The sequence below is a fragment of the Penicillium chermesinum genome (assembly GCF_028974085.1).
Source record: "Penicillium chermesinum strain IBT 19713 chromosome Unknown utg000002l:1.0-5270490.0:1.0-5274688.0, whole genome shotgun sequence".
In the NCBI taxonomy this organism is placed as follows: domain Eukaryota; kingdom Fungi; phylum Ascomycota; class Eurotiomycetes; order Eurotiales; family Aspergillaceae; genus Penicillium; species Penicillium chermesinum.
This window is the reverse complement of record NW_026695312.1, coordinates 2,088,008-2,110,438: the sequence shown is the minus strand read 5'-3', so window position 1 is coordinate 2,110,438 and position 22,431 is coordinate 2,088,008. Positions and strand designations below refer to the sequence as shown.

The 22,431-nt window shown below is 51.8% G+C and overlaps 9 protein-coding genes across 9 annotated transcripts; 3 read left to right on the top strand and 6 right to left on the bottom strand.

Annotated features, from left to right (window-relative positions):
• Window positions 1-38: 38 nt before the first annotated feature.
• N7468_001608 (kinesin-3 family protein uncB) lies at window positions 39-2,104 on the bottom strand (the record flags this gene model as incomplete). The annotated part of the gene is made up of 2 exons (XM_058470905.1): window positions 39-1,741; window positions 1,825-2,104. The coding sequence occupies 2 exons, from the start codon at window positions 2,102-2,104 to the stop codon at window positions 39-41; spliced, it is 1,983 nt and encodes a 660-aa protein (XP_058334046.1).
• A 551-nt stretch (window positions 2,105-2,655) lies between these two features.
• N7468_001607 (uncharacterized protein) lies at window positions 2,656-2,940 on the bottom strand (the record flags this gene model as incomplete). The annotated part of the gene is made up of 1 exon (XM_058470904.1): window positions 2,656-2,940. One exon carries the CDS (start codon window positions 2,938-2,940, stop codon window positions 2,656-2,658), a length of 285 nt encoding a protein of 94 aa, XP_058334045.1.
• Window positions 2,941-4,286: 1,346 nt separating this feature from the next.
• N7468_001606 (uncharacterized protein) lies at window positions 4,287-5,082 on the top strand (the record flags this gene model as incomplete). Its single annotated transcript, XM_058470903.1, has 2 exons — window positions 4,287-4,501; window positions 4,560-5,082. 2 exons carry the CDS (start codon window positions 4,287-4,289, stop codon window positions 5,080-5,082), a joined length of 738 nt encoding a protein of 245 aa, XP_058334044.1.
• A 615-nt stretch (window positions 5,083-5,697) lies between these two features.
• N7468_001605 (potassium channel family protein) lies at window positions 5,698-7,970 on the bottom strand (the record flags this gene model as incomplete). Its single annotated transcript, XM_058470902.1, has 3 exons — window positions 5,698-7,404; window positions 7,479-7,617; window positions 7,693-7,970. The coding sequence occupies 3 exons, from the start codon at window positions 7,968-7,970 to the stop codon at window positions 5,698-5,700; spliced, it is 2,124 nt and encodes a 707-aa protein (XP_058334043.1).
• A 2,251-nt stretch (window positions 7,971-10,221) lies between these two features.
• On the bottom strand, window positions 10,222-11,445 carry N7468_001604 (uncharacterized protein; the record flags this gene model as incomplete). The annotated part of the gene is made up of 1 exon (XM_058470901.1): window positions 10,222-11,445. One exon carries the CDS (start codon window positions 11,443-11,445, stop codon window positions 10,222-10,224), a length of 1,224 nt encoding a protein of 407 aa, XP_058334042.1.
• Window positions 11,446-13,581: 2,136 nt separating this feature from the next.
• N7468_001603 (uncharacterized protein) lies at window positions 13,582-14,014 on the bottom strand (the record flags this gene model as incomplete). The annotated part of the gene is made up of 2 exons (XM_058470900.1): window positions 13,582-13,776; window positions 13,916-14,014. 2 exons carry the CDS (start codon window positions 14,012-14,014, stop codon window positions 13,582-13,584), a joined length of 294 nt encoding a protein of 97 aa, XP_058334041.1.
• A 3,036-nt stretch (window positions 14,015-17,050) lies between these two features.
• N7468_001602 (Zn(II)2Cys6 transcription factor) lies at window positions 17,051-19,498 on the bottom strand (the record flags this gene model as incomplete). The annotated part of the gene is made up of 1 exon (XM_058470899.1): window positions 17,051-19,498. One exon carries the CDS (start codon window positions 19,496-19,498, stop codon window positions 17,051-17,053), a length of 2,448 nt encoding a protein of 815 aa, XP_058334040.1.
• An 18-nt stretch (window positions 19,499-19,516) lies between these two features.
• N7468_001601 (uncharacterized protein) lies at window positions 19,517-19,705 on the top strand (the record flags this gene model as incomplete). The annotated part of the gene is made up of 1 exon (XM_058470898.1): window positions 19,517-19,705. The coding sequence occupies one exon, from the start codon at window positions 19,517-19,519 to the stop codon at window positions 19,703-19,705; it is 189 nt and encodes a 62-aa protein (XP_058334039.1).
• A 782-nt stretch (window positions 19,706-20,487) lies between these two features.
• On the top strand, window positions 20,488-22,033 carry N7468_001600 (alpha-mannosyltransferase; the record flags this gene model as incomplete). The annotated part of the gene is made up of 2 exons (XM_058470897.1): window positions 20,488-21,150; window positions 21,188-22,033. The coding sequence occupies 2 exons, from the start codon at window positions 20,488-20,490 to the stop codon at window positions 22,031-22,033; spliced, it is 1,509 nt and encodes a 502-aa protein (XP_058334038.1).
• Between the last annotated feature and the right edge of the window lie 398 nt (window positions 22,034-22,431).

The following is a 22,431-nucleotide window of genomic DNA, read 5'->3' as shown; positions in this document are numbered from 1 at the left end:
CTTGCAAAAATGAATAAACAAGAAGAGAAGGTTAGATCTTAGCGAATATTGGCAGGAATGTTTCCCAACACCCGTCGCTTGCGATTCATGGCTTGCTCAGAAGGCTTCCATCGTTCATGATCTGTGGCTAGCTTGCGCTTGAACATACTCAACTCTCCCAAGAGGTCTTCCATACGGGATTGCATCTGGACATCTTGGCTCGCATCCCAATCTACGGTGTTGTCGTCCTCCTCGTCTTCGTCCTCGTCTTCCCAAACCCCTGAATCAAGCTCAGGGGAGGGGGTGCCAAATGCACCGACCGGCGAGCCCTCCCGGCTGCAGCTTTCTCCTGGGGCCATGTTCTCTGCCCCTGTCGTTGATGCAAGACTGGCTCGGTCACGCTTTTCAACGTTGACAGGAGGGATCGGATTTTTCAGACTATCCAAAGCAAGCTTGAGGTGTCGTCGCAGGGACTCGTTCTCTGTCTGTAATTGGCGGATCTTGCATTCGCTGACCATCTTCGTTTCTTCCATCAAACGTTGCATGGTCGCCACCTGCTGCTGGTATTCATCCAGCTTCTCATTCTGGGCTTCGGTAGCACGCTGGGTTTCCGTTGCCTGGCTCACACTGAGCTGCAAGTTACGGATCGTTTCCGCCATTTCCGCGATCTGCTGGTCACGCTCCGCGGCGGACACATGATCTTGATTGACACGGGCTCGAGTGCGGATGTGCTTCGCCTGGTCGGCGTATCTCAAAGTGGAAAGCGTTTCTTCGTAGTCGGCAGGGGCAATACATGCAATCATTGCCGTCTTCGAATTACCGCCGAGGCTGTCCTTCAGCAACCAAGTAAGGATGGAGTCACGATAGGGGACCAATTCTTTGCCCTTTCTTCCGCCGCGACTCTTCTTCGGGTCTGCCAACGCCGCAATGACACGGCCCAAGGTGGTGAGTGACTTGTTGATGTTCGAGCCTTCGCGCAGCCGAGCCCCAGTTGCTTCGGTCGACTTAGCTCGTTCGGAACCTGCAAGGTCAACGAGCCGAATACGGGCGGTCCGCTCTGTAGTCTCGTCCGATGATAGATCATGGTGGATCTGCTTGAGCGTGATGGTAAAGACAGCATGCGATCGTGAGGAGGTATCATTCATCTTCGTGCTCGCCGTCGTCCGAGACATATCACCCTTGCGCATGTTTTTCATTAGCTCTGCGAAATTCCTTACTGTGAGCTCGGTCAAATCTTTCACATATGGTCCCTCTGATGGCGACTCTCGAATGCGAAGGTAGTGTGGCGGGTCTGTCCGTGGGACCAGCAGATCGCGTACATGCTCATTGTAGACTTCAAAGTAGGATACTCGAACATTGTAGCTCACATCCGGGGACGGCGAGTCCTCAATACGCTGGAATAAATCCTCGCACGTCCGAGGAATCAAACCCGGTTGCTCTGGCGTGCCCATCATCGTGTAACTCTTTCCCGAGCCCGTCTGGCCGTACGCGAAGATACAAGTGTGATAGCCCTCAAAATTGTGGTCCAAGAACTCCTCGCCGAGACAATTGTAGACATCCTCCTGGTGCGCGTAGTGATCATCTTCCTCGTTGTGCGACCAGAACGAATTGTCGAAAGTGAAGTTCTTGTCCTCGAGAATCTTGCCACGAGCCTGCGACTTCGGCTTTCCCTGGTCGCGTATGCTGGGCTTCGGCGCTTTCAGCTTGGTCATTTGCGTATGCGGGTCCATTTCGATCAGACATTCGGCATTGCGCTCAATCTCTGTTCCATGTTAGCAGCTTACTCCCCGCCAGATCACCTATCGTACGTGCCCGCGCACGTCAAACGTCTGTCTCCGGACTGACCTCTGGGTAGGAACTTCCGAACGCGCACGACGACGCGCACGTTTCCTCCAGGCGACGGACTGGCTGCTCCATCTTGGCGGGTTGCGACGCCGCTTTCTCGGGCGCGAAGGGAGGGGCTGGAGGCGTTGGATCGGAGGGCGGCGGCAGAGGCGGAGGTCGAGACCACGCTGGGCGAGGTGATGCCTGTGAGGGCCGAGAGATCGGAAGATGTGGCGGAGGAGATCGAGCCAGGCCCTGGGCTCTGGTCGAGGTGGCGATAGAAGCGCGGATCCAGCGCCATTTCCCTACTGTATTCCTTCAACAACTGTACACAAGTGTCGACGGCGTCGCGTCTTCGTTCGACGAGGTGATGGTACATGCAATCAAGATGTGGTACAGGAATAGGAGTATTTTGACAACGGGAAATTGAAACGAAAGAAAAGGGGGTAAGTACTGTTGTGGTTTCCTATAGAATCAAAGGTTCATCTCCAGTTTTGGCGGGGGAGGTCGGGAGGTAAACACGGAGGCGTCAAGTGTTTCAAGATACGCTCATGCTATGGAATGCACCGTCTTTCCACAAGCACAATTCTCCAATAGGTAGAGGGGGATTCAACTTAAGATACCAGCGACTGTAGAAAAGAGATGAGTTTATTTGACAAGCTACTCGGCGGTGTACAACCGACAAAAGGATGCGATGGGCGGTTGCCATAGCAATGCCAAGGGCCGTGGTGATGCGCGAACTACTAGTCCTACTAGTGCACAGATCGGAGAAAACGAACTCCAGGTCATGGGGCAATTTGGTTTCAAAGTCACTCATAAATCATCATGTTCAACTCAAATCACATATCCAACTTAATCAAAATCGGCGTGCATGGCATCGAATGGATCGATGTCGTCGGCGCCGTCTCCTGTTGGACCGGTGGAAGCAACATCCGGCACCGGATTGCCAGTTGAATCCATTTCCTTAGCGAGTGATTGAATCGGGCTTTCGTCCGAGCGCTTTGCCTTCTTTGCGGTGCGGTTGGCTGCAGCTTGCTGTCGATCTGCAGTCTTGTGGTCCTGCGTGGAGTTGAAGAGGTGGCGCTGTTGGTCGGCGCCATCAGGAGCTTGGAACTGGGTACCTTTCGGAGCAGGCATTATGGACTCGTCTGCCTTCCGAGCTAGTTCTGCGGATCAGGCTGATTAGCATCTATCGAGCTAGCTGCCTCACACGAGTAAACACGAGTAACTCTGCTCGAGTTGCCCGCATGGGCAGCACGAAGTGATCCACGAGTATTCATACCACGAGAATACATATCACGAGTCCTGGAAGACTAATCAATGTTTTGGTGTGGTCATGGTTGTATGTCACCACTAGGTCTTCGCAAACATCCTCTCTTATATACCTGTGGATGTCTGGGGCGGGGGTCCAATTGATGATTCAGTATGACGAAGAGAACCACTTTCCTCGTATCTTTCTCCGCATTTGCTGGGATCTAGGACGATCGGTGCCACCGATTCCAATAATTTCTCGAACAAAGGTCATGAGCGACGACCAGCTTCAGAATACGGGACCCAATCGCATAAGTGCTAAGTTGGTGGTTAACCGGTGCAGCCCACGGATCCGGAGGCGAAACATGGGGTCGAAGCTCGCCACACACTCGTATCTGCTCCTGACTTGAAGGAAATCACCGCAGAGAGAAAGTTATGGTGCTTGTGGCGACCATTTGATGCTCATTCTATGCGGTTTTGTGGGTGCAGAGTAGCTTCGACCGCGGGTCGTGCTGAATTTTGGCAGCTGTATACTCGCTTCACGCCTGACATTACACATGCTTGTTCAAGAATTAGCATACTAGTATTGAATATTTTGATTGATAATACGACTACCCGAGATCGTTTGGAATCATTTGGCTTCTCAATTAATCAGAAGATCCGCAGTCTCTAGTTATCTATCGGAAAATCATAGGCTTAAGTCCGTCCAAGCCGCCCGAGGTCGTTAGCTATACCACTTGACCTGATAGCTCCAGACGAAAGATTTCAAGGATACATCGGATTGGGGTGATTATTACTTTCAAGCAATATAATCCAGAAGTAACCACCTAGCCGCCGTGTCAATGATCGACGAAGCTGGTTATCTACTAGTACTGATGGCAAAGCTCAAGCAAAAAACGACCGAGAGCTTACCTGGTTACAAGGCGGGCCATCAAAACTCATCTCGAATGGCGCCATCACCAAGACATGAAGAAGATATTGAGACGAGACCTGATAGGACGGCGACTGCTATACTCTTGCTTATGAATGTTCGGTGTCGGATTTTAGCAGCACCGAACGAGAGACCCTCGTGCAGGCCCCCCTCTTTTTCCGTTTTTGTCCCTCATTGAATCCGAATGCTTAAATCCGAATCCTTACAAAGTCCATAAAATCATAGGGCAACCCCAGCCTCTGCGGTGCTTGCCACAAAATTCAGAGCTCCAGATTATAGGTAAGAAATCAAGTACTTCAAGATGCATGACTGTTGTTTGAAAGGCTTCAAGTGGGAGGGCGAGCCTATCGGCCGCGAAGAGACCTTCGCCGGGAACTCGACATACGTAAGCGGCAACAACAGCGATGTCGCTATTCTTGTGATCCACGATCTCTTTGGATGGACATTCCCCAATCTACGGCTCCTGGCCGACTCGTACGCTGAGGAAACCAATGCGACAGTTTACCTCCCGGACTTGTAAGTACAGACTACTCGCGTCGCTCTAGCCCAAGTTGATAACTTTATGTATTCGAAGCTTTGGTGGCGAAGTCCTCCCTTTTGACATCGTCGCCAAAGATCCTGCGGAGTGGGCACCACTAGACCTACCTTCATGGGCAGCACGCAATAACAAAGAAGTGCGTGAGCCCGAGATCTTCGCATTTGCCAAGGGACTTCGGGCCCAGTATAAACATGTCGCCGCTGTCGGGTCCTGCTACGGCGGATGGGCCGTGTTCCGGCTCGGTGCGAAGGAGAACGACGGTCTCGTAGACTGTATCTCCACGGCGCATCCCTCCTGGCTTACCAAAGATGAGATCCAGGCTGTCGGCGTCCCTGTCCAGATCCTCGCGCCGGAGATCGATCCTGTGTTCACGGCAGAGCTCAAGGAGTTTAGTCAGAAGACTATCCCGTCGCTTGGACTGCCGTTTGATTATCAGTATTTTCCTGGGCTGGAGCACTCGTTTTCCGTGAGGGGAGACCGGGCGAATGAGGCTGAGATGAGGGGCCTAGAGAGAGCTAAGAATGCAGCTGTGCATTGGTTTAAGCAGTGGCTGCAGTGAGGCGAGGCGAGTGGTCCACATGGAGTCACTTCTGTAAGCAGATCCTAGGATCAGAAAGTTCGAGGCTAGATGAAATCCAACAAATTTCCGATCGAGATGCAGTCTCATATTTGTCCGTATATCATATATCCCTAACGCAAATGAAGCTCTTCACATCCAGACCACAACGTAACAGGACTCCCAAGCAGTCGATGGACGACACACTTAGGTCAAGGCTGAGGTTTCATGACAGAAATTGATACACGCACCGTCGTCCAGATTAACAGGTCTACGAGAAACGTCGTCGGATGAGCCCATCCATCCTGTCGAGAACGATACCTCAACCGTTTCGGAACTCACGCCTCACAGATGCCACGTGAAATGCGAATGGGGACCTGTCTAATCATACTTAGACAAGCAGGCTACTCAGCAATTATCTCTAAGCCTGGGGGCCGGACATTGCTGGAGCATCATCCTTATAGTGGACACTAAATTGGACCTACTAGTAGTATAAAGGGATCAAACAGCGAAAAATTGGATTTGCAGCAAATTAAGCCATGCGGAAGGGTATATGAGAAAGACAAAGCTATTATGCTAAAGTTGCAATAGATGGCGAGATAGTTTCAGTATAGATCCTCAAGATTCTTCAATTCCAAGGTCCCTCTCCTTTGCCAAGGTCATCTCCTCGTCCACGCTGGCAGCTTTAAGCCTTTCTTTTCGGGCCTGCTCCTGGGTCGAGACATACCGCACCAGGCTCTCACAAAGCCGATCGAGCACCCACTCAGGCTCAGACTGATGAGCCAGCATAGGGCTACTCTCGCCGATCCAATCCCAGTTCAAGACACCGTATTCATCCTCTTCGAGGGCGATGGTATTCTCATCACCCCCGGACTGACTGGGACCAGCAGAGGGGTTGGACGCAGAACGAGGGTTTGTGAACTGGATCAGGCGAGTAAACTCGACCCATTCTTCGTAACTGTATCGTTTGCGCTGCCCAGAGCACACATCCTCGGTTACCCGACGGATCGCAAACGCTAATTGCTGCGCGAGTTCGAAGGGTGACGGATTGGGTTGCTGAGCAAGCTCCTCGATTGTTCGCTGAGGATGGTTGCGGGCCGAGTTTCTTCGGGATCGAGACAGGATGGGATCTTTGTTTCTTTCAGCATCGCCACTGCCAGCCTCATCTGGAGTATCGGCACCGATCGGGAAGCCTCGTTCAACGCGCTTTTTCTCCTGGTGTCTTCGGAGAGCGGAGCGCAGAAAAGGAATACGTGCGATAAAGCCCCTGTAGGTCCCGGCTTCGGGCAAGATGAAGACTTCGGCAACTTTTTTGGTTCCGTGGTTGAAACTAGCGACGACAGTGTCACTCATTTGCGAAATAAGCATAGTCATGGTCGGGATCGCCACCAGGGACCAGAAAACGAAAAACGGTCGACCGGCATTCGACTGCGGTGTGTAGTCACCGTATCCGATGGTCAGAAGGCAAACAAAGCAAAAATACAGAGCGTCAAAGTAGCTCCAATCATGCTCAAGCAGCCAGAAAACCACCGCTCCACAGGACCAGACGATTCCAAACACTATCACGCTGATGACAAGATCGTTCCAGCGGCGAAATCGCATAGTTTCGTACTGAATGGCTCGCATGGCATCAAATCGATCTTTTTCCTCCCTCATAACAATCACTTTCGGCCTTCCACCAGTGGCTAGAGTATCAATGGCACTGCGAATGGGCTGGTGCTTATGATGTGGGTGGTAAGCAATCTGGGATTCTCTCCTTGCCAGCGCTGAAATCGCCGGGCCCGTTGTTCCAGCGCTATCCCCTTCCTTAGAAGTGATGGTTCGGTCGAAAGTCCATTGTCGCTTTGATTCAATGTGTTTTCGGACAACATTGTCGTAATGGACTTCCCGTGCGAACCGGTGAATACTTGAAACGACCAGACCAAGCATGATCACGCCAATGACTGCGTAAGGCCAGATAAGCCCTTTTCCCGTGGCAGTCTGAGCTGTCACGTCACCGAATCCCAGCGTTAAAACCGTGATATCGCAGAAATAAAGAGCATCTGCAAATGAGATCCCAAGGACGCGCTGGAAGATGGCGGCTCCAATGAGGAGCCATGCAACAAGTGCCGTCATTTGCAGAATCAAGGTACGTTGGTCATCTGTGAGTGAGAAGTGCTGCGGGTACCTTCCGAGGAAGTAGCCGAGCATGTTTATCATGAGGAGGACACCCAGTAGGAAATAGAGCGCGGCTGCAATCACGGCGCTCCAGTAGGCCTGGGAATACACATCGTCAGGTCCGACTGGAGGGGCATAGATATGAAGAGACGCAGTGGCGGCACAAAGCTACGGGCATTTGTTAGCGTGAATCCGTCCTATATTCATAGATCACTGGTGGGCGAAAACTTGGGAAAGCTTACAATGGCTGGAGCTAAAAACCACAAAATAATGGTAACTGGGAGAGCGATAATATACCGAACAGCCTGAGTGAAATTAAGTAGTAAGAATATATTGCCTACCACACCGCAAACGAGCGAGGCAGCATTCATCCCCGTGCTCCTATACAAGATTTGAGGTAAGCCGCGACTCATTTCATCTTGCGCGAGGCAAGGTCTCCGAGGTAGCATCTCTCACCAATGGGGGTCATCATAGCCTTCTTGGACCCAATTCCCCGCAGGGCCTGTACTCCTGGAAATGATCCTGCTCCTCCACGGCATAACCAGCGCAACGATTGACATAACATTGGCTAGCGGCCCGGCTGCCGCCGCTACCAGAGGAATGGCCGTCGACGCGATCCACCAAGACTGCGGCTCATCGTCCTCGGGCGGTCGCATCTGAAAATTCCCCTTGAAACGACGCCAAAGCGACGCCTGGTCAGCCTTGGTGGCCTCGTCCGAGGATCCATTCCGCATTGTTCACCCGGCCCCAGGCGACCGGGTCCAGCTGGTGGCCGGTGACAAAGTCGACCAGCGTAGCTTTCGAAGCTGGGCGGCGAGCTGCAAGTAACCGGTGCTCTGTATTTATGCCTTGGTGTCGATTTGGTTATGGACTGCGCGGGTTCGAGTTTGTCTCTCTGGGCTTACGCGGTGCCGTGGGCTCCCGTCTGCCAGTTTGAGAGGCCGTGGCAAGATCTAGCTCCTCGATTTGTCGGTTTAAACCCTAGGCTCTAAGGATAGAGTGCTGTGAGCTGGGTTGGTCCACGACGCGAGATGCTCGGCATCTCGAAATGATGTCAAGCCGCATGGCCAGATGATTGGATCTGCGTCCCGTGACTCCCCACCTAAAAACCATGGGCCTTGTGCCTTTAAGATCAGGAAGTGTATGGAGCTACGGCTAAACAAAAATAAAGTTGTAGATACAGATCATGGGTCATAGATCTTGATTACATATGGATCGGGGAAAGTACAACCTCAAGGCTGCCAATCGCGTGGTACCGATATCTCTAGCCTCCACCCAGTGAAACGTGATAATCCACATTGCTTACGGACGTACTTCTGCAGGTAATATGCATATATGAGTGCCAGTATTGACTGTTATACGCTCCAATCTTAGTCTTACGTCCAGTCGCTGAAATTCCAATATATAAGCTCAACACTCAGATGGCTGGTTCTACTGACTCTTCTACGCTGTCCTACGGTAAGATACTGGCAGGTTCTACAATGTCAAAGACAATCAGGACATTCAGACGAAACGAAAATCGATTTAACAGAAGAAAATCCGAAACTACATACATCCAAAAAAAAAAAAAATTCTCAGTCCAAAGATACCAAACTAGGCCAACAGAGCGCCAGCCCAACTCGACCAAGGCCCATCCCCAATCGCAACGGGAACATTAACCTCAATACCCTGCATCCCTCCTTATCTGGCAATCCGCCCATCAGCCCAGGTGCCATGTGCATCAACCTTATCGGGGCTAAAATCACCCACGCATGCAGCGTAGCATCCTGCATCTCAGCCATCTGAACCTGCCACCCATATGGTGGTCAGCAAGACCAACCCCAACCCAACAAAAGGATGACCAACAAAGGATGAAAGGGCATGTCACCTGCTGAGAGCCCCCAACCCCGAATAAGCAGCACAGAATGAGCAGAGTTGCCACTGTCTCTCTTACACACTCCCTCTTCCTCTTACCCCTCTTTTTGGTCCAGGGCCCTCGGACCCCCGGGACCCGCAACCACTGACGGGCGCTGTCACCTGCAGGAGCTGCACGGGGTGGCCCACTGGGAAATGCCGGTTGGTGGGTTTGGGTCTGCGGAACGTCATAACGTCCGCAGTACCTGCTTCCGGGCGTACAGCGTACCGCTTACGCGGACAGGGATGTAGGTACGAAGGATCAAGCGCCCGCTGGGGCAGGGCTGCCTTTTTAGGATATGGGGAGGGCGGGCAGCGAGGGGCAAAATGTGAAGGGCAGGTTCTGTGAGTGGAAATAGGGAAAGCGAGGAGACGATTACAGACGTAAGTGGCGAAACGAAGCTTGCAAGGATAAAGTAGGAATTTGGAAAAAAAACAGGATGATTTGTCTATCGGTGTTTAAGGTCGTGGATCTATGTACAACCTGGCATCCGTCGCAGAAGTCAACGGCAAACTAGACAGAAATCAGAAAACAAGAAAGCCAGCGAACAAAGGAAATGACCAAGGAAATATCAAGATTAAGCAAAGGCGCAAAAAGAAAACAGGACCGCGGAGAACAAAGTCTCGCGAGATGGTATCATCAAAGCAGAATGACACGAAGACCAAAGTCAAATCAAACGCAGGACCGCTGACGGCCATCAGAGAGGACGCCGGATATCATCGAGTAAAGAGGACGCCGCCCCAAATGAGAAGAAAGAGGCGCCGAAAACCATGATTCTTTTTTGGGGGGGGGGGTCGCCCCGCGCCAGGGCGCGACAAAGCTGCCAACTGAAATAAGGCAGCAGGAAAGAGTAACGAGTAAAAGCCAGCCGAAGCCAAACCCAACGCGCTGCAAATGCAATTTAACGAAAATGTCAAATGCTCCGTGTATGTAGAGAGAAAACAGGAGGAACTGCAATAAAAGCTCCCATCGGGATCACTTCCTCTTTAAAACGGGGGGATTCCCCCCGTGCGGTACCGTATTATATTGGGGTACCCTTTCTTGGAAAGGTTGTTCAACAAAGGAAAAGTTTTGGTAGTGAAAGAGTCGGCCTATTTGGCGGACGGTCGGCGGAGGATATCCTCGCAGTTGGCGTCGAAACGCATATTCCATAGTCGAATGCTGTTCATCAGCTTTTCGGTATTCTCGAGCTCGCGGTCGCGACCGAAGATCGATTCCACAAATTCACATCCCGCATTGCGCCCCATTGAGACGGAGGCTTTGCCACTTTCTCGCTTGGCGGCCTTCCACATGAAAAGCTCGCATTGTTTGAGGAGCTTCTTGAATCGGCTCCACAAGCGGTCGCCACTCTCCAGGAAATCTTCCACTGTCTCTGCAGCCTCCAGGTTCTTAATGCGTGGCAGACATTCGTCCGCACGCTTGACTTTCCCCGCGAGTTTGATAAGAAGTAGCCATAGGTCGCCGGCGACGTCGGCCATGGGAGTTGAGGCTCCGTGGTGGAAAACCGTCCAGTCGTAGATCCACTTCCCTAATGAGTTGGCATCGAACACAGAGCCGAGAAGAATAATTGGGGCTTCGGTTGGGTCCCAGTTCTTGATGGAGTAACCTGGTGGAATGCCAGCACGTTCCGCATCCTCCTCGGTGGCGGTTGCTGGTGGCTTCGCAGCGGGGGGTGGTTTAGGCTTAGGTGTTCGGGTTGAGGTGGACTGGCGGCGTGCACGGGAGCGACGGGCTGCATCAATGTCTTCGGGATTGGGAACCTGGTTGAAGTAAGAGTAAGAATCAGTGGCTGGGTGTGATTTGCGTTGAGAGTATGACGCGGTCCGACGGTGCTGGTAGCCAGCAGGACCCTCTCGCTTGGGGTTTGCCGGTGGGGGACGGCCAGGGCGGGATCGGGGCTCGCGAAAGCCATATGGAGCATCGTATGCATCGTCGACCACATCTACGAAGATGGGCCGGCTCTGCGATTGCGCGTTGAAGGTGAAGCCAGTACCGAGGCCATCCCCCATAGGATGACCGGTCGTATAGGTGCGACGGTGTTTGGGCGGACCCGCGAAAGAAGCACTTACATGATCGTGCTTGCGCGGGAGCCCATAGTCCGGCATGCCCTCGTAGTATTGCGATGGGTAGGCATAGTAACCAGGCTCCTTGGTGCCGGCGTAACTGGCCTTGCGTGAGTGCTTTCGCGATGTTCCCCGGGGTGACGTATAGGCGGTGGCGTAGGGCGAAGCGTAGTAGGCGTAGTGAGGGGAGGTTGGAGGCGACTGGGTGTAGTCGTAAGCCCACCCTTGTGGTGGAGTCGAATAATGATACATTATCGGTCGAGCATAGACGAACGAGACTCGAGACGCCGAGAGAGGGAGAAAAGAGCTGAAGGTGGGATCTCGGTGTAAGAACTGAAATCACACAAACGACTTAAGGCACCGAAGGCGAGAAATCAACAAAAGCAAAAGCAAAAGCAAAAACGAGCCGGATATATTATACAGGATATCGTGCACCAGAGCAAAGATGGACGCCGACTGAAAAAAAAAAAACTGCAGGTCAAAAAAAAGGTCAAATAGGACCGTCACCGTGGTACGGTTACCGATCGAAGAGATGAGGGATGACACTGGATATGCTGGAGGTGCATTTGAACGTTGATCGCTTTAACCTGCGAGAGGGAGGGTTGAAGTGCCCAGATAGACTGGATCTCTAGCTTTCTGAGACCCAAAAATGGTTGTAGAGGAAGGGTAGGGGACTCGAGAAAGAAGAGTCCAGTTGTGTGTGTGGGAAGAAGAAGAAGCGATCCGGGAGGAGATAATGGAGACTAAAGTGGAACAGGAAAATTTCCCAGAAATTCCCAAGGGAAGGAAGTTAAGTCAGCGCGAATGGATGCACGCGAACCAATCACAACCGGCCGGGGCTGGGGCCGTCGTGCCGGTTACGCTAGAAGTTCGTGGCGTTTAGACTCGCTGCTTCTTTGGTTTATTACCGTAAGCGGATTTCACTGCTCCATGCTCCAGCAGGGCTGGTTCGACCTGAGCACCCGGTGCATTCAGAACCGCTTTCATTTCCCAGATAGCATCCCTAGATTGGCAGCTTTGTAGAGGTTTCTAGAGAAGATTCTCCGAAGTTTAGATTCGTCTTGGTCCAATAAGTATCTCTATGATCCCATGGGAAAACCAACACAGCGACCCCTCAAACTAGTCCAGATGGAGACAGTCGGCTTCGACGCTACCACACAACCCAAGCCGACCCCTCTCGTTGCTTAGGGTAGCGGCCAACTGCATTCTGTCTTCGATTGGGTAAGATCTGGGATAAATCTGGAATTACACCATGGCAGAACCTGGAACCGTGAAGGTCAATATGCCCACTATTCTTTCTGTCGTCCTGGATGTGCACCCAGGTGGTTATCTCACTCGATAGCAGAGATGCGTGTTATGGGTGCCATGTGCGAGTCTTCCAGAATCCAGGCCAACTATGATTCCATTGTACAGTTCATTGCTGCATGAACCCATCTTTTAGCTGCAGCATGTCGCCTAGGTCGCCGTTGCCCTATTGGGTGAGACTACAGCAGATATCGATTTGTCCACACGCTGTCAGGTATGCCTTGTGCTACTGCCTGACGCTACAATAACCTCGCATTTCACGATCGGTTCCATGGTTGGGCGATATCAAACTCGTGGATTTGATACGGCCCAGCCCGTTTCGTTCCAGTGGTTCCAACGACTCCACTCCGGTCGCTTTCACCTCTCCACATGTTGCCATGGCAGGAACTATAGCGTCAAGCCTAGGAAAGAGGAAAAAGTACATCCGGATCTTTTGCACAGGTAATTTTTTTTTTCTAAACCCACAGACTCCTTGTATTAGGCGGCCTCACCAAAAGGCTTTACCGCCGCTGGGCAGCAACGGCCTTTGGGCGGGAACGACAGTAGAAGAGAAGGCTTTGCAGACCGCAACTTGCATATCCACCTCGCGGTAGGTAGGACAGAGTTTTTCTTGTCCAGGAAGAATTTATTTTTGTTGAATTCTCCGATCAAAATAAACAACAACCCGACACAACAGAGGACTAGCCTAGGGCTCACAAAGACTCCAAGCAACAAACCTTGGAAGATCTTGTGTCAGGCTTTAGCGTGTCGAGGGTACCTAGTATGGTCGCAAACTCTGTAAAGACCCAAGAATGTAGATGAGTACGGCTATACCTAGGCAATATTCTCTACTAGACGAGATTACGCCTGTGTGTACTGTAGCAGTCCAGTCCTTGTATCTAATATCGCGATGTCTATATAGATTACAGTGCGAGACCAACCCTAAGTGGGTAAGTGGACTCGCTTCCAACGAGATTGGCTCCCCCCCCGCGGATGTCCTCCAGCGATGACGTCCAATCCTGCCAACGGGACCAGCTTGCTTTCGAACAGTTGGAGTCTTCGATGCCAGCATCCAATGAGGCCCAACCGGGTTGGCTATATTGCCTATACCCGCTCGAACATCGCACCCACCGGGTCCGCTGACCCTCGAATACCACGCTCCACCGACTGCCAGCTATGCTCACGCACCAACCACAGGGATGTAATAACCACCATTTTCTTTAAATTGTTCGCGTCCTTACAGAGCCCGATCGGAATCCCAGGTTCTCTTGGGCTGCCCTTGATTCCCGCCTCTTCGATCTGATTCATCGGATGATTCATCAGTATGAGTCAACCGCCTTCGAGCATCCTATAATTATCGTAGATGCACCGTCTGCGCCCCTATACTGGGTCCCACTAGGTCCCCTCCTGGGTCCTGCTGGGTCCTACTGGGGCCTACTGGGTCCTTCGCTGGGTCCTTCGCTGGGTCCCGACCCAGCCAAACGGAGTACAATCCTGCGCCACCAGCAGGCAGCGCCGATCCTGCAGTGTTGCACATGGCGTTTTAATCATTTTCTTTTTTTTAGGTCTTTTTTGTCTTTTCTTTTCTTTTTTCCTTCTTTCCTTTTTCCTTCTTTTTCTTTTCCTTTTTTTGATTCCGCGCTTCCTTTTTCCGCCAAGGCCCCATACTCTTGGAACCCTCTTCCAATCTGGTCACGCACAAAGTCTTGCATCGTCCTGCAAAATTCAGGCGGCTCTTTCGTCTGGGTGCATAAGGCCTCTACATGTCCTCTGCGCAGGACACACAGCTGCGCTCTATTTTTATCTCAGCCCCTGTACTTTCGGCTCGGGGGCCTCAGCTAGAGGCAAGAGGCAAGAGGCGAGAGGCAGGCACAGCAGAGCTGACATCTCGACTCCCTGCGGAAAGACTGGATGGATGTACTGCGGGGCGTTGGGGCGCTTGTGTCAACGGGCTGGATTCCGACGAGTCCTCTGCAGCCTTCTCCTCAGCGCACGGCCTATATAGCACGTAACCTGTAGAAAGCTATGACATGAGATACTTGATTGGCTTATTGCCTGGGGTGCTCTTGAAGGAGAAATGATTTCGATTTGAACATAGGCATCATTGACATATACTCATAGCGAACAATTCTACTGTTTAGGCTGACCACGGCTTGGCAGGGCAACCCAGGTACAATCCCTGAATCCAACCATAACAAAGAAAAAAAATAAAAGAAAAAAAAAGCACTGACAATCCTACAATCCGTTGGGATGAATTATTGATTTTATTAATCATTTTGAAAAACCGAGCCGCGTCTTCAGTTTCAGGGGGGGCAGCGCGTGGCCATACACCACCTCGTTTCGAGGCTCTGTCAACGGATTTCGCGGTAATTTTGCCCTTTCATTCCTTGTTTTCTGGACTAGAATTTTCCATTCCTGAGATTAGTATGAGACATAGAAATCTCATTTCCCAGTCCCCCATTGGCCCTGCCGCCAATATCATAATGCGCGGCGTTTAGTACATCTGATGGATCGTGCTTCCCCCTTGCGGGCGATATGAGATCAAAACAAATCCATCCCCAGTAGCAGTAGCAGGCGCCGAGGAATGTTTCCATCCCCAATTGCCTACCCCCTGGCCTCGTTGCATTTGATATGGATTTCTGTTGTGCGGTGAAAAATTTTTCGAGCTCATTTCGCTAAGCGTGCACTGTTCACATAGAGTCCCTGCTGCCCTGCCCTCCCGAACCCTAAGCTACCGCTCCTGGGTTTTAGGAATAAGGGGTTGCTCGTGGCTCCGCCCCGTGCCGGCCAGGGATTCGCTTCCTGTTTAAGTGAGCGCCGAGGATTGAGAGATTGTGGCTTGTATGCAATGTATATCAGTGGTCCTGCCGGCCGATCTACTCCACAGGAGCTCTTAGCAGGCGGGATGCGAAGCGGGTTCCGCGCCTGGACCGGAGCTATAATATCAAGGATGGGGCATGAGTCAGAGATTTCTCCCGCTTGTCCCAACGTTGTATCCGTGTGGCGAGGCGTAGTCATTCATGGGCTAGGCGTTTTGTGCCACTAAAGGAGATAGGAGATAGCACGAGTTAGGGCCGAGGCTGGGAGAGAATCATGGAGTGATAAATACTGCGAATGAGTAGAGCCGGGTACATTATCTATTCTGTATCTCTACGAAAGCTTCATGCCTAAGTCGCTAGTAAAATGCTCAAAGGAGTTAGATTAATAGCACCCACGCAGCGAGAACCAATAGACCTATCTACCGACAACCTCGAAGTGATTCGACGATGCCGCGGCTGACTGCTGCCCATTTCCGGAATCCGTGTTCCACAACTTGTTTGCCTGGGTGAAGATATGTGATGGAGCCTGGGTCCACATAATCATACTGACTCGTGGTTGGCGTCGATTTGGCAGATCGATTCAAGTGCAGATGTCGATATTCTAATGAACACCAAGTCTGCCCAACTTGAAATTACTATTCACTGCTAGTACTATCTAACTCGTAGCATTAGGAGCTTTGTTCCAGGGACCCAGACCAGATCAGTTTCGGACCTGACCTTTAAGTCCCGGTTGAATCCTCACTTGGGCTATCTCTGAGTGTGAGTCTAGGGCTGTAACCACCAGAACTGAGGGCTCGACATTATGCTCGTACGTGTGAAGAACTCTCCTTGATGTCTAAATCCAAGTTGGAGGGATTTCCAAATTGGAATTGGTTCAATCCCGTACCTGAACACTCTCTGTACACGAGTCTTTTTCTGTGAGAAGTCGGACGGGGGGGCTCCTGCATCCTGCTGGCATGAGATGAGTCTTAGACGTGTCTGCTAGCTCTGCTAATCCAAGGTCCAAGTTGAGACGTAGGAGGAACAAAAGAGCATCGAGTCGTCGGAAAGCCAAGCTCCGAGTCCGTTAGAAATCTTTCGGTCCTCGTCCCAAGTCTCACGATTTCAGATAGTTCCGTATTTCTGCAACTTAGACAGCACAGAAGGCCTTGACAATCCGCGTACGATGCCTCCGTATCTTTACTTCGCCAGGCGAGGCCGCTTGCCGTGCTTTCTTTGACATTGTGAACTCTATGGTCGGCGCAGTGTCGGGGATTTGAGCCTTCGAGCTCGACACGGTGGTGGATTTCCGGAAGTTCGACGGGCAGATCACCGATAACCTTCGAAGGACAGTTAAGGGGTACAATTATATGAGGTAGAAGACTTAAAGTCTGATGAAGATCTAGGCATTCCACGGTTGAGGAAGAGAACACAAGAGTAAATACTTGTAACCAAGTTCAAAGTCGAAGGAAATACTAGTAAACTTTGACAATTCTTGAAACGTAGGAAATATATATCTGCAATATCCCACGCTTAATACCTAGGTACCAGGAGAAAGCCCTATACTGTCCAACCTCAAGGAAATATATCAACAGGAGAAAACATTAGAGTATCAAAAAAGAATGGTATCACAATCGCCGAATGCGCAACGGTCCGAGTCGCTCAATTTAACACCAATCCAGTACCAACTCTCTGATAAGAGATCTGCATACCAGTAGCCAGATCAAAAAAGGATAAGCGTGTCCATGAAAGCCCAGAAATATAAAGACCAAGTTCTATGCCACCATATACTCCCCATCACCTCTCTTCGCTTCCATAACACGAGACCAACGGAAAGCCTGAGGTGTGATAGCCTGCGTCTTTCCGTCCAGGACAGGCGGAGTACCAAACTCAGATGGATAAACAGGATAAGACGACGCTTCTGAGTGTTCTTCCCAAATCTTCTCTAAGAGCTCTAGGCAAGAGATATTGTTGACAAACCCGGAGTCTCCAGAGATATCTCTGCAACGATCACGTATGGCCTTGCGGTGGTTCTCTTGGACGCACTCTGAGCCAACGATGAAAAGTGGCCAGAGGAGATAGACGTCAGATTGGACGGCACAGAGGCAGTGCATAGCTAGATGCACCAAGTGTTGTATACGAGGGTGCTCTGATGGTAGGCTTGGCTCCGCTAACCGCTCACAGTAGAGTAGTGCTGCGTGGCGAAAGCACTCAGAGATCTGATATACATCTTGTAGATTTTCAGGAGCCACGTAGTACTCCACTTCTGGGGTCGGGTCAAGGGCGAAGTTCGGAGAAGGCCAGGTGGTATTTGTTGCGGATGGAGGGGGAGAGGGTATTGGGGTAGAGGTAGGAGGGTCAAATCGCCAGGATTCGAGACGCTGCCGGAGTGAGTGCCATTCGGCCCAGAAAGCTGGCGAGGAGGGCCTTCTGCCTTGGTCGCTACTTTGCGGGGGTGATGGTAGCGAAAAGCTGTAATCGTCGCCGGGCACAGACCAAGATGCACTGGCGTTTGGAACGTGATTCCATCCAGGAAACAACATGGCGGGAGGGAGAGAGGCTGTAGGAATGGTTACATCTGCAGGAGTAGACTCGGAGGGTTGTTGGTCCTGGCTTAAGAGGTTGAGGCGTCCTAGCTGGGAAATCATCTTGAACAGGCGGCCATCGCACCCAGCCAGATTCTCCAATCCCCAGTGGCCGTCTGACACTGAGCTGATTTCAAGACACTTTCCACGAAGCTGAACATCGCGATTGTTTGTCGTTGCGGTGAGGGTATCTAACCAAGAGAACATGCGCATGAACCACTTGAGTTCTTCAGACACGACACTCGAATGGCGCATGCGAATCGCAAGAAGACGGGTGACACCTGCAAATTGCGTGCGAAATTCCGCGACACCGGTATCACATCCGTGGAAGAGACACAAAATCAGGAGCGTAGCTAGGACAGAATCCGATAACCGACGGCGAGGATCTGCCAGGTCGGCATTCAAAGCTTTGACTGCCACCGCTCGGTGATGATTCTCTTCACGAGCATACCCTTCCGTGACCGAGATGCCGTAGCGATCCTGGAACGCCTCATCTGTGAGGGCACGGTGGGCCATGGATGAAAGGCGAGCTGGAAGCGTTCTCTCGGTTGAGAAATGTTTGCGCTCACGCCGCTGCCGTAAATTACTCGTGGCAAGTGTAGCAATAGCTTCTTGAAGGGCTTCACTTTCATTTGCCAGACGCAAGACGTGGGTTCGAAAGGGATTCGACGGGCTGTCGAAAGCCACGATCATCGGAGCGATGACTTCTGCGTAGTAACTGATGAGATATCGTAAACGAGGCGTACGTCCTGTCGATCGCGCTAGCAGCAGCTGTGAATATGAAGGCGAATGGCTCGCTGTCCATGAAACTTGAGTGTCACGGTCGACATTTTCATATTCTTCATCCACATCAGCTCCTGGTGGTGTTATCCTTTGAGAAGGCTGGTTCCTTGGGGTTTGCCATACTGAGACTGGCGAAGATTGCTGACTATCAGGTACATAACCAAAGGAGTAATTGAGCGATGCCTCGGAGACGCTTGGACTCGAGCGATGGCCAACGTGGGGTCTGGTTGGCAAATGAAGCCCAGGTCGCACGGGAAGCCCTAGGATTTGGGGCGGAGGGTTGTTTGGAGATCCATTTACCCATGATAGAGGGTCCGGCATATCCATTGACCAAGACATGCCTTGTGATGATCCCGACGCATTTGAAAAAGCGGATTGGCGACGCATATCGGCATCCATGGACTCCATCGCGGGCGGATTCACAGGCAGAAACCCTGCTCCTATCGGAGGAGCTGAGGCAGGAGGAGGCACTGACGCCTGAGGAGTCTGCGGTTGGCGGCTGGATGATTCTGATTGCTGTTTTTGCGACTGACTTCGCGCGCTAGAAGTCTCTTCAGTTGATTCCATGACCGGTACTTTCTGGCCACGCAGTTTCCCGCGGCTGGCGACTCCTACACCCCATGTCAACGTTGTCTTGTATCCTGAACATTCGCGACCGAGCTCCAGGCACTGGGAACAATAGGGTCGACGTCGATCGCAACGAGCCCCCCTTTTCGAGCAAGTGAAACAATCATCTGGGGCTCCGCTGACCACCGTTCGCTTGCGTCGTTTCCGTATGGGGGCATTCTGGTCGGTTTTGCGGGATTTAGCTCTGGTTGTAGGTTCCCGCGCCTTGCTCGCTGCAGCTTCAGTCATTGTTGGTAGATTGTGGAAATGCCCTGGAGTGATCCCATCAAGGGACTATCCGGGGGCGGCGCTGCGAGTGCTGCCGGCTTCTCAAAACGAGGCGTCCAGAATGGTATTGAGGCAACGGGAATCGGCGGATACGGGATGGGGCGAGCCTTTCAGATGTGGCGCAAAATCGTACAGGGTATTGGTGTTGGTCTCAAGTCGAAGACATAGAGGGGAGTTCAAAGGGAAGATTTGGAGATTGCGAGAGAATATTGGGGGAGAGGGGCGAGCACGAGAGTTTGGGGGGGCGAGTGGGTACTGGATGTCGACGATCTGCCCGTGGAGGACGATCCTCTAATATTTGAAGGTAAATGTGGGCTGCGTTGCGAAATCCCTCACGGTCCCCACTTCGCTGGGCGATCTGTCTGAAACCAGAGAGGCTCGGCTGCAGTTCAGATAAGTTTGGGGAGATTATCAATGAGCCTAAAAAGTCCCCAGCAGAGCCAAGATAAGCCAAGTTGGGTCAAGTTCAACCAAGAGCAGCAGACTACGAAAGTTGCGGGATGCCTTTGACCGGCCTCGGACCATCCCATGGAAGCGCCTCGCCTGCAAAATCGTCTTGGGGCCTCGTATTGGGCTTATGCAGGGGCTATACCAGTAGACTGATAAGATCCGATCCTGTCCAAGTAGGAGACTACGAGGGTTCTCGATGGCAGTAATCGCCAAGCATACCGGGGAGCAATCTGACCACCATTAGGGGCGACTTCTAGCCCGGCAATGCTTTTTCTACCATCTTCCTCCACCATCCACCCAACCACCTCCGGCCCGAGGCCTGGTCAACAGTCCACGTCACTCGCCTTTCCCTGAGAATCGTCGATCGTTACGCCCGTGCGCCCGCCACTCGAACCGCCCGTACTTTGTGCTCCGCGCAAAGAGCCCTCAGGGATAAGGACACTAGGGGGGGAGGGGTACTTTTCCAACGCCTGTTACGGCCTTACACATAATCCATTGCGATGGGCTTGTTAAGGCCCGGCAAGGGGAGGTCCCTCATCCTGGCCGTTCTCGCCACAATCCTGGTCTGCACCGTCTATCTCTACTGGACCCCAACGACAGCCTCGTCCACCGTGTCCGTCGTTCCGAGCACGGCTTTCGAAGTTCCGTTAATAGAACGCCAGAAAGACTTTTGGAAAGCATTCCACCCTATCCTCCAACGCCATGACCCCGATTGCCCCTATCCGCAGAAGCTCGAGGATGCCGGCGCGATTCACTTTGATCCCAACTCGGACCGTCCGCTGCCGGATATCACCACAATGAATGAGGAGGACCAGAAGAAGATGGAGCAAGCGCATGCAGACTTCATTCAATCTATCAAGGCTGCAGGCAAAACCTTGGAGCCGGCACATACACCAGGCAAAAAAGGCCTAGTATCAACGGCCGGCGCGAAGTACCTGCCGGTCTTTGTGTCCACGCTACGTATGCTGCGTCGCGCTGGATCCACACTGCCCGTGGAGGTCTATATGAAGGATACTGACGAGTATGAAAAACATATCTGTAATGAGGTGCTTCCGACTCTTGACGCACGTTGCTTGGTGCTGGGTGATGTCGTGGGACAAGACATGATTGCGCACTATCAACTCAAAATTTTTGCCGTTCTCTTCTCATCCTTCGAAGAGATTGTTTGGATGGATGCTGATTGTTTCCCCACTGGGAAAGCCAGAAGACCTACTCAGCTCCGAGCCTTTCACATCCACTGGCTTGGTATTGTGGCCTGATTTCTGGGCTTCTTCCGTGTCGCCGTTATACTATGAGATCTCGCGCCAAGAGGTACCTCCGGTTGCCGCTCGTCAATCCTCAGAGACGGGCGTCTTCTTAGTATCAAAGAAGACGCATTTCCTGCCACTTATGCTAGCGGCCTACTATAATTACTACGGGCCCACGCACTACTTTCGCCTTCTCACCCAAGGAGGCCCCGGAGAGGGCGATAAGGAGACGTTCCTGGCAGCGGCAGCAGCGTTGGGTGCGCCGTTCTATACGGTTAGTGAACGAGTTCAGGCAATTGGCCACCAATTGCCTGACAAACTGTCTGGATCAGCCATGGCCCAGGCAGATCCCCGCGAGGACCATGCCCTTACCTCGCAGGGTAAATGGCGCATCAAGGATCCTGCAGTGGGACCAGCACCGCACATCTTCTTCATCCATGCCAATTACCCGAAATTCAACCCAGGGGACAATATCTTTGGGCTTAGCTGGGAGACCGCTCCCACCGTTAACACTGATGGATCTGACAGCCGTGCATGGACGGCTCCTCCCGAAACGATCCAACGCTTTGGATACGACATTGAGAAAAGTTACTGGGAGGAGATCAAGTGGGTCACGTGCAATTACGAGAATTTCTTCAAATCATGGAAGCAGAAGGCCGGGCTCTGTGAGAAGGTCAAAGACTACTGGAAAAATGTTTTTGCTGAACCCCATGCGGATGACCCAAAGTTCACACAGGGGGGGTTGACCTACGGAAGGCGATGTCTATTCATGGGAATTAGACGACCCTTCACTCCTTGAGCGAGTTCCTGCCCTTGTCCAGCGTGGGTGCTGCGAGGCAGCAGCACATCGGCCCCGTTTGGAAGGAAGATCTCGACTGGATCATCAGTGACAGTGGCTTTAAGCTCAAGCCTTGTCATTGGTGGAGGCTGTATAAAGTTGGAGAGAACTACGTGTAACTGGGCTATCATGAAGTATTAATGTATATTATCAAACCAGACTTATTTTGGATTACAACTTATTAAACATAATGCATATATGACCTATGAAACGGAACATGATCGGCTGATGCAAGTTCAATTTAGGCATCTTGGTTTGACACATTTGCGATTCAAATCGAGTCGCGACATAACTACTAAAAATACTACTAGCTACCGCAATCTACCGCAAATTTGACACGGCATCGAAGACCCCTTGGA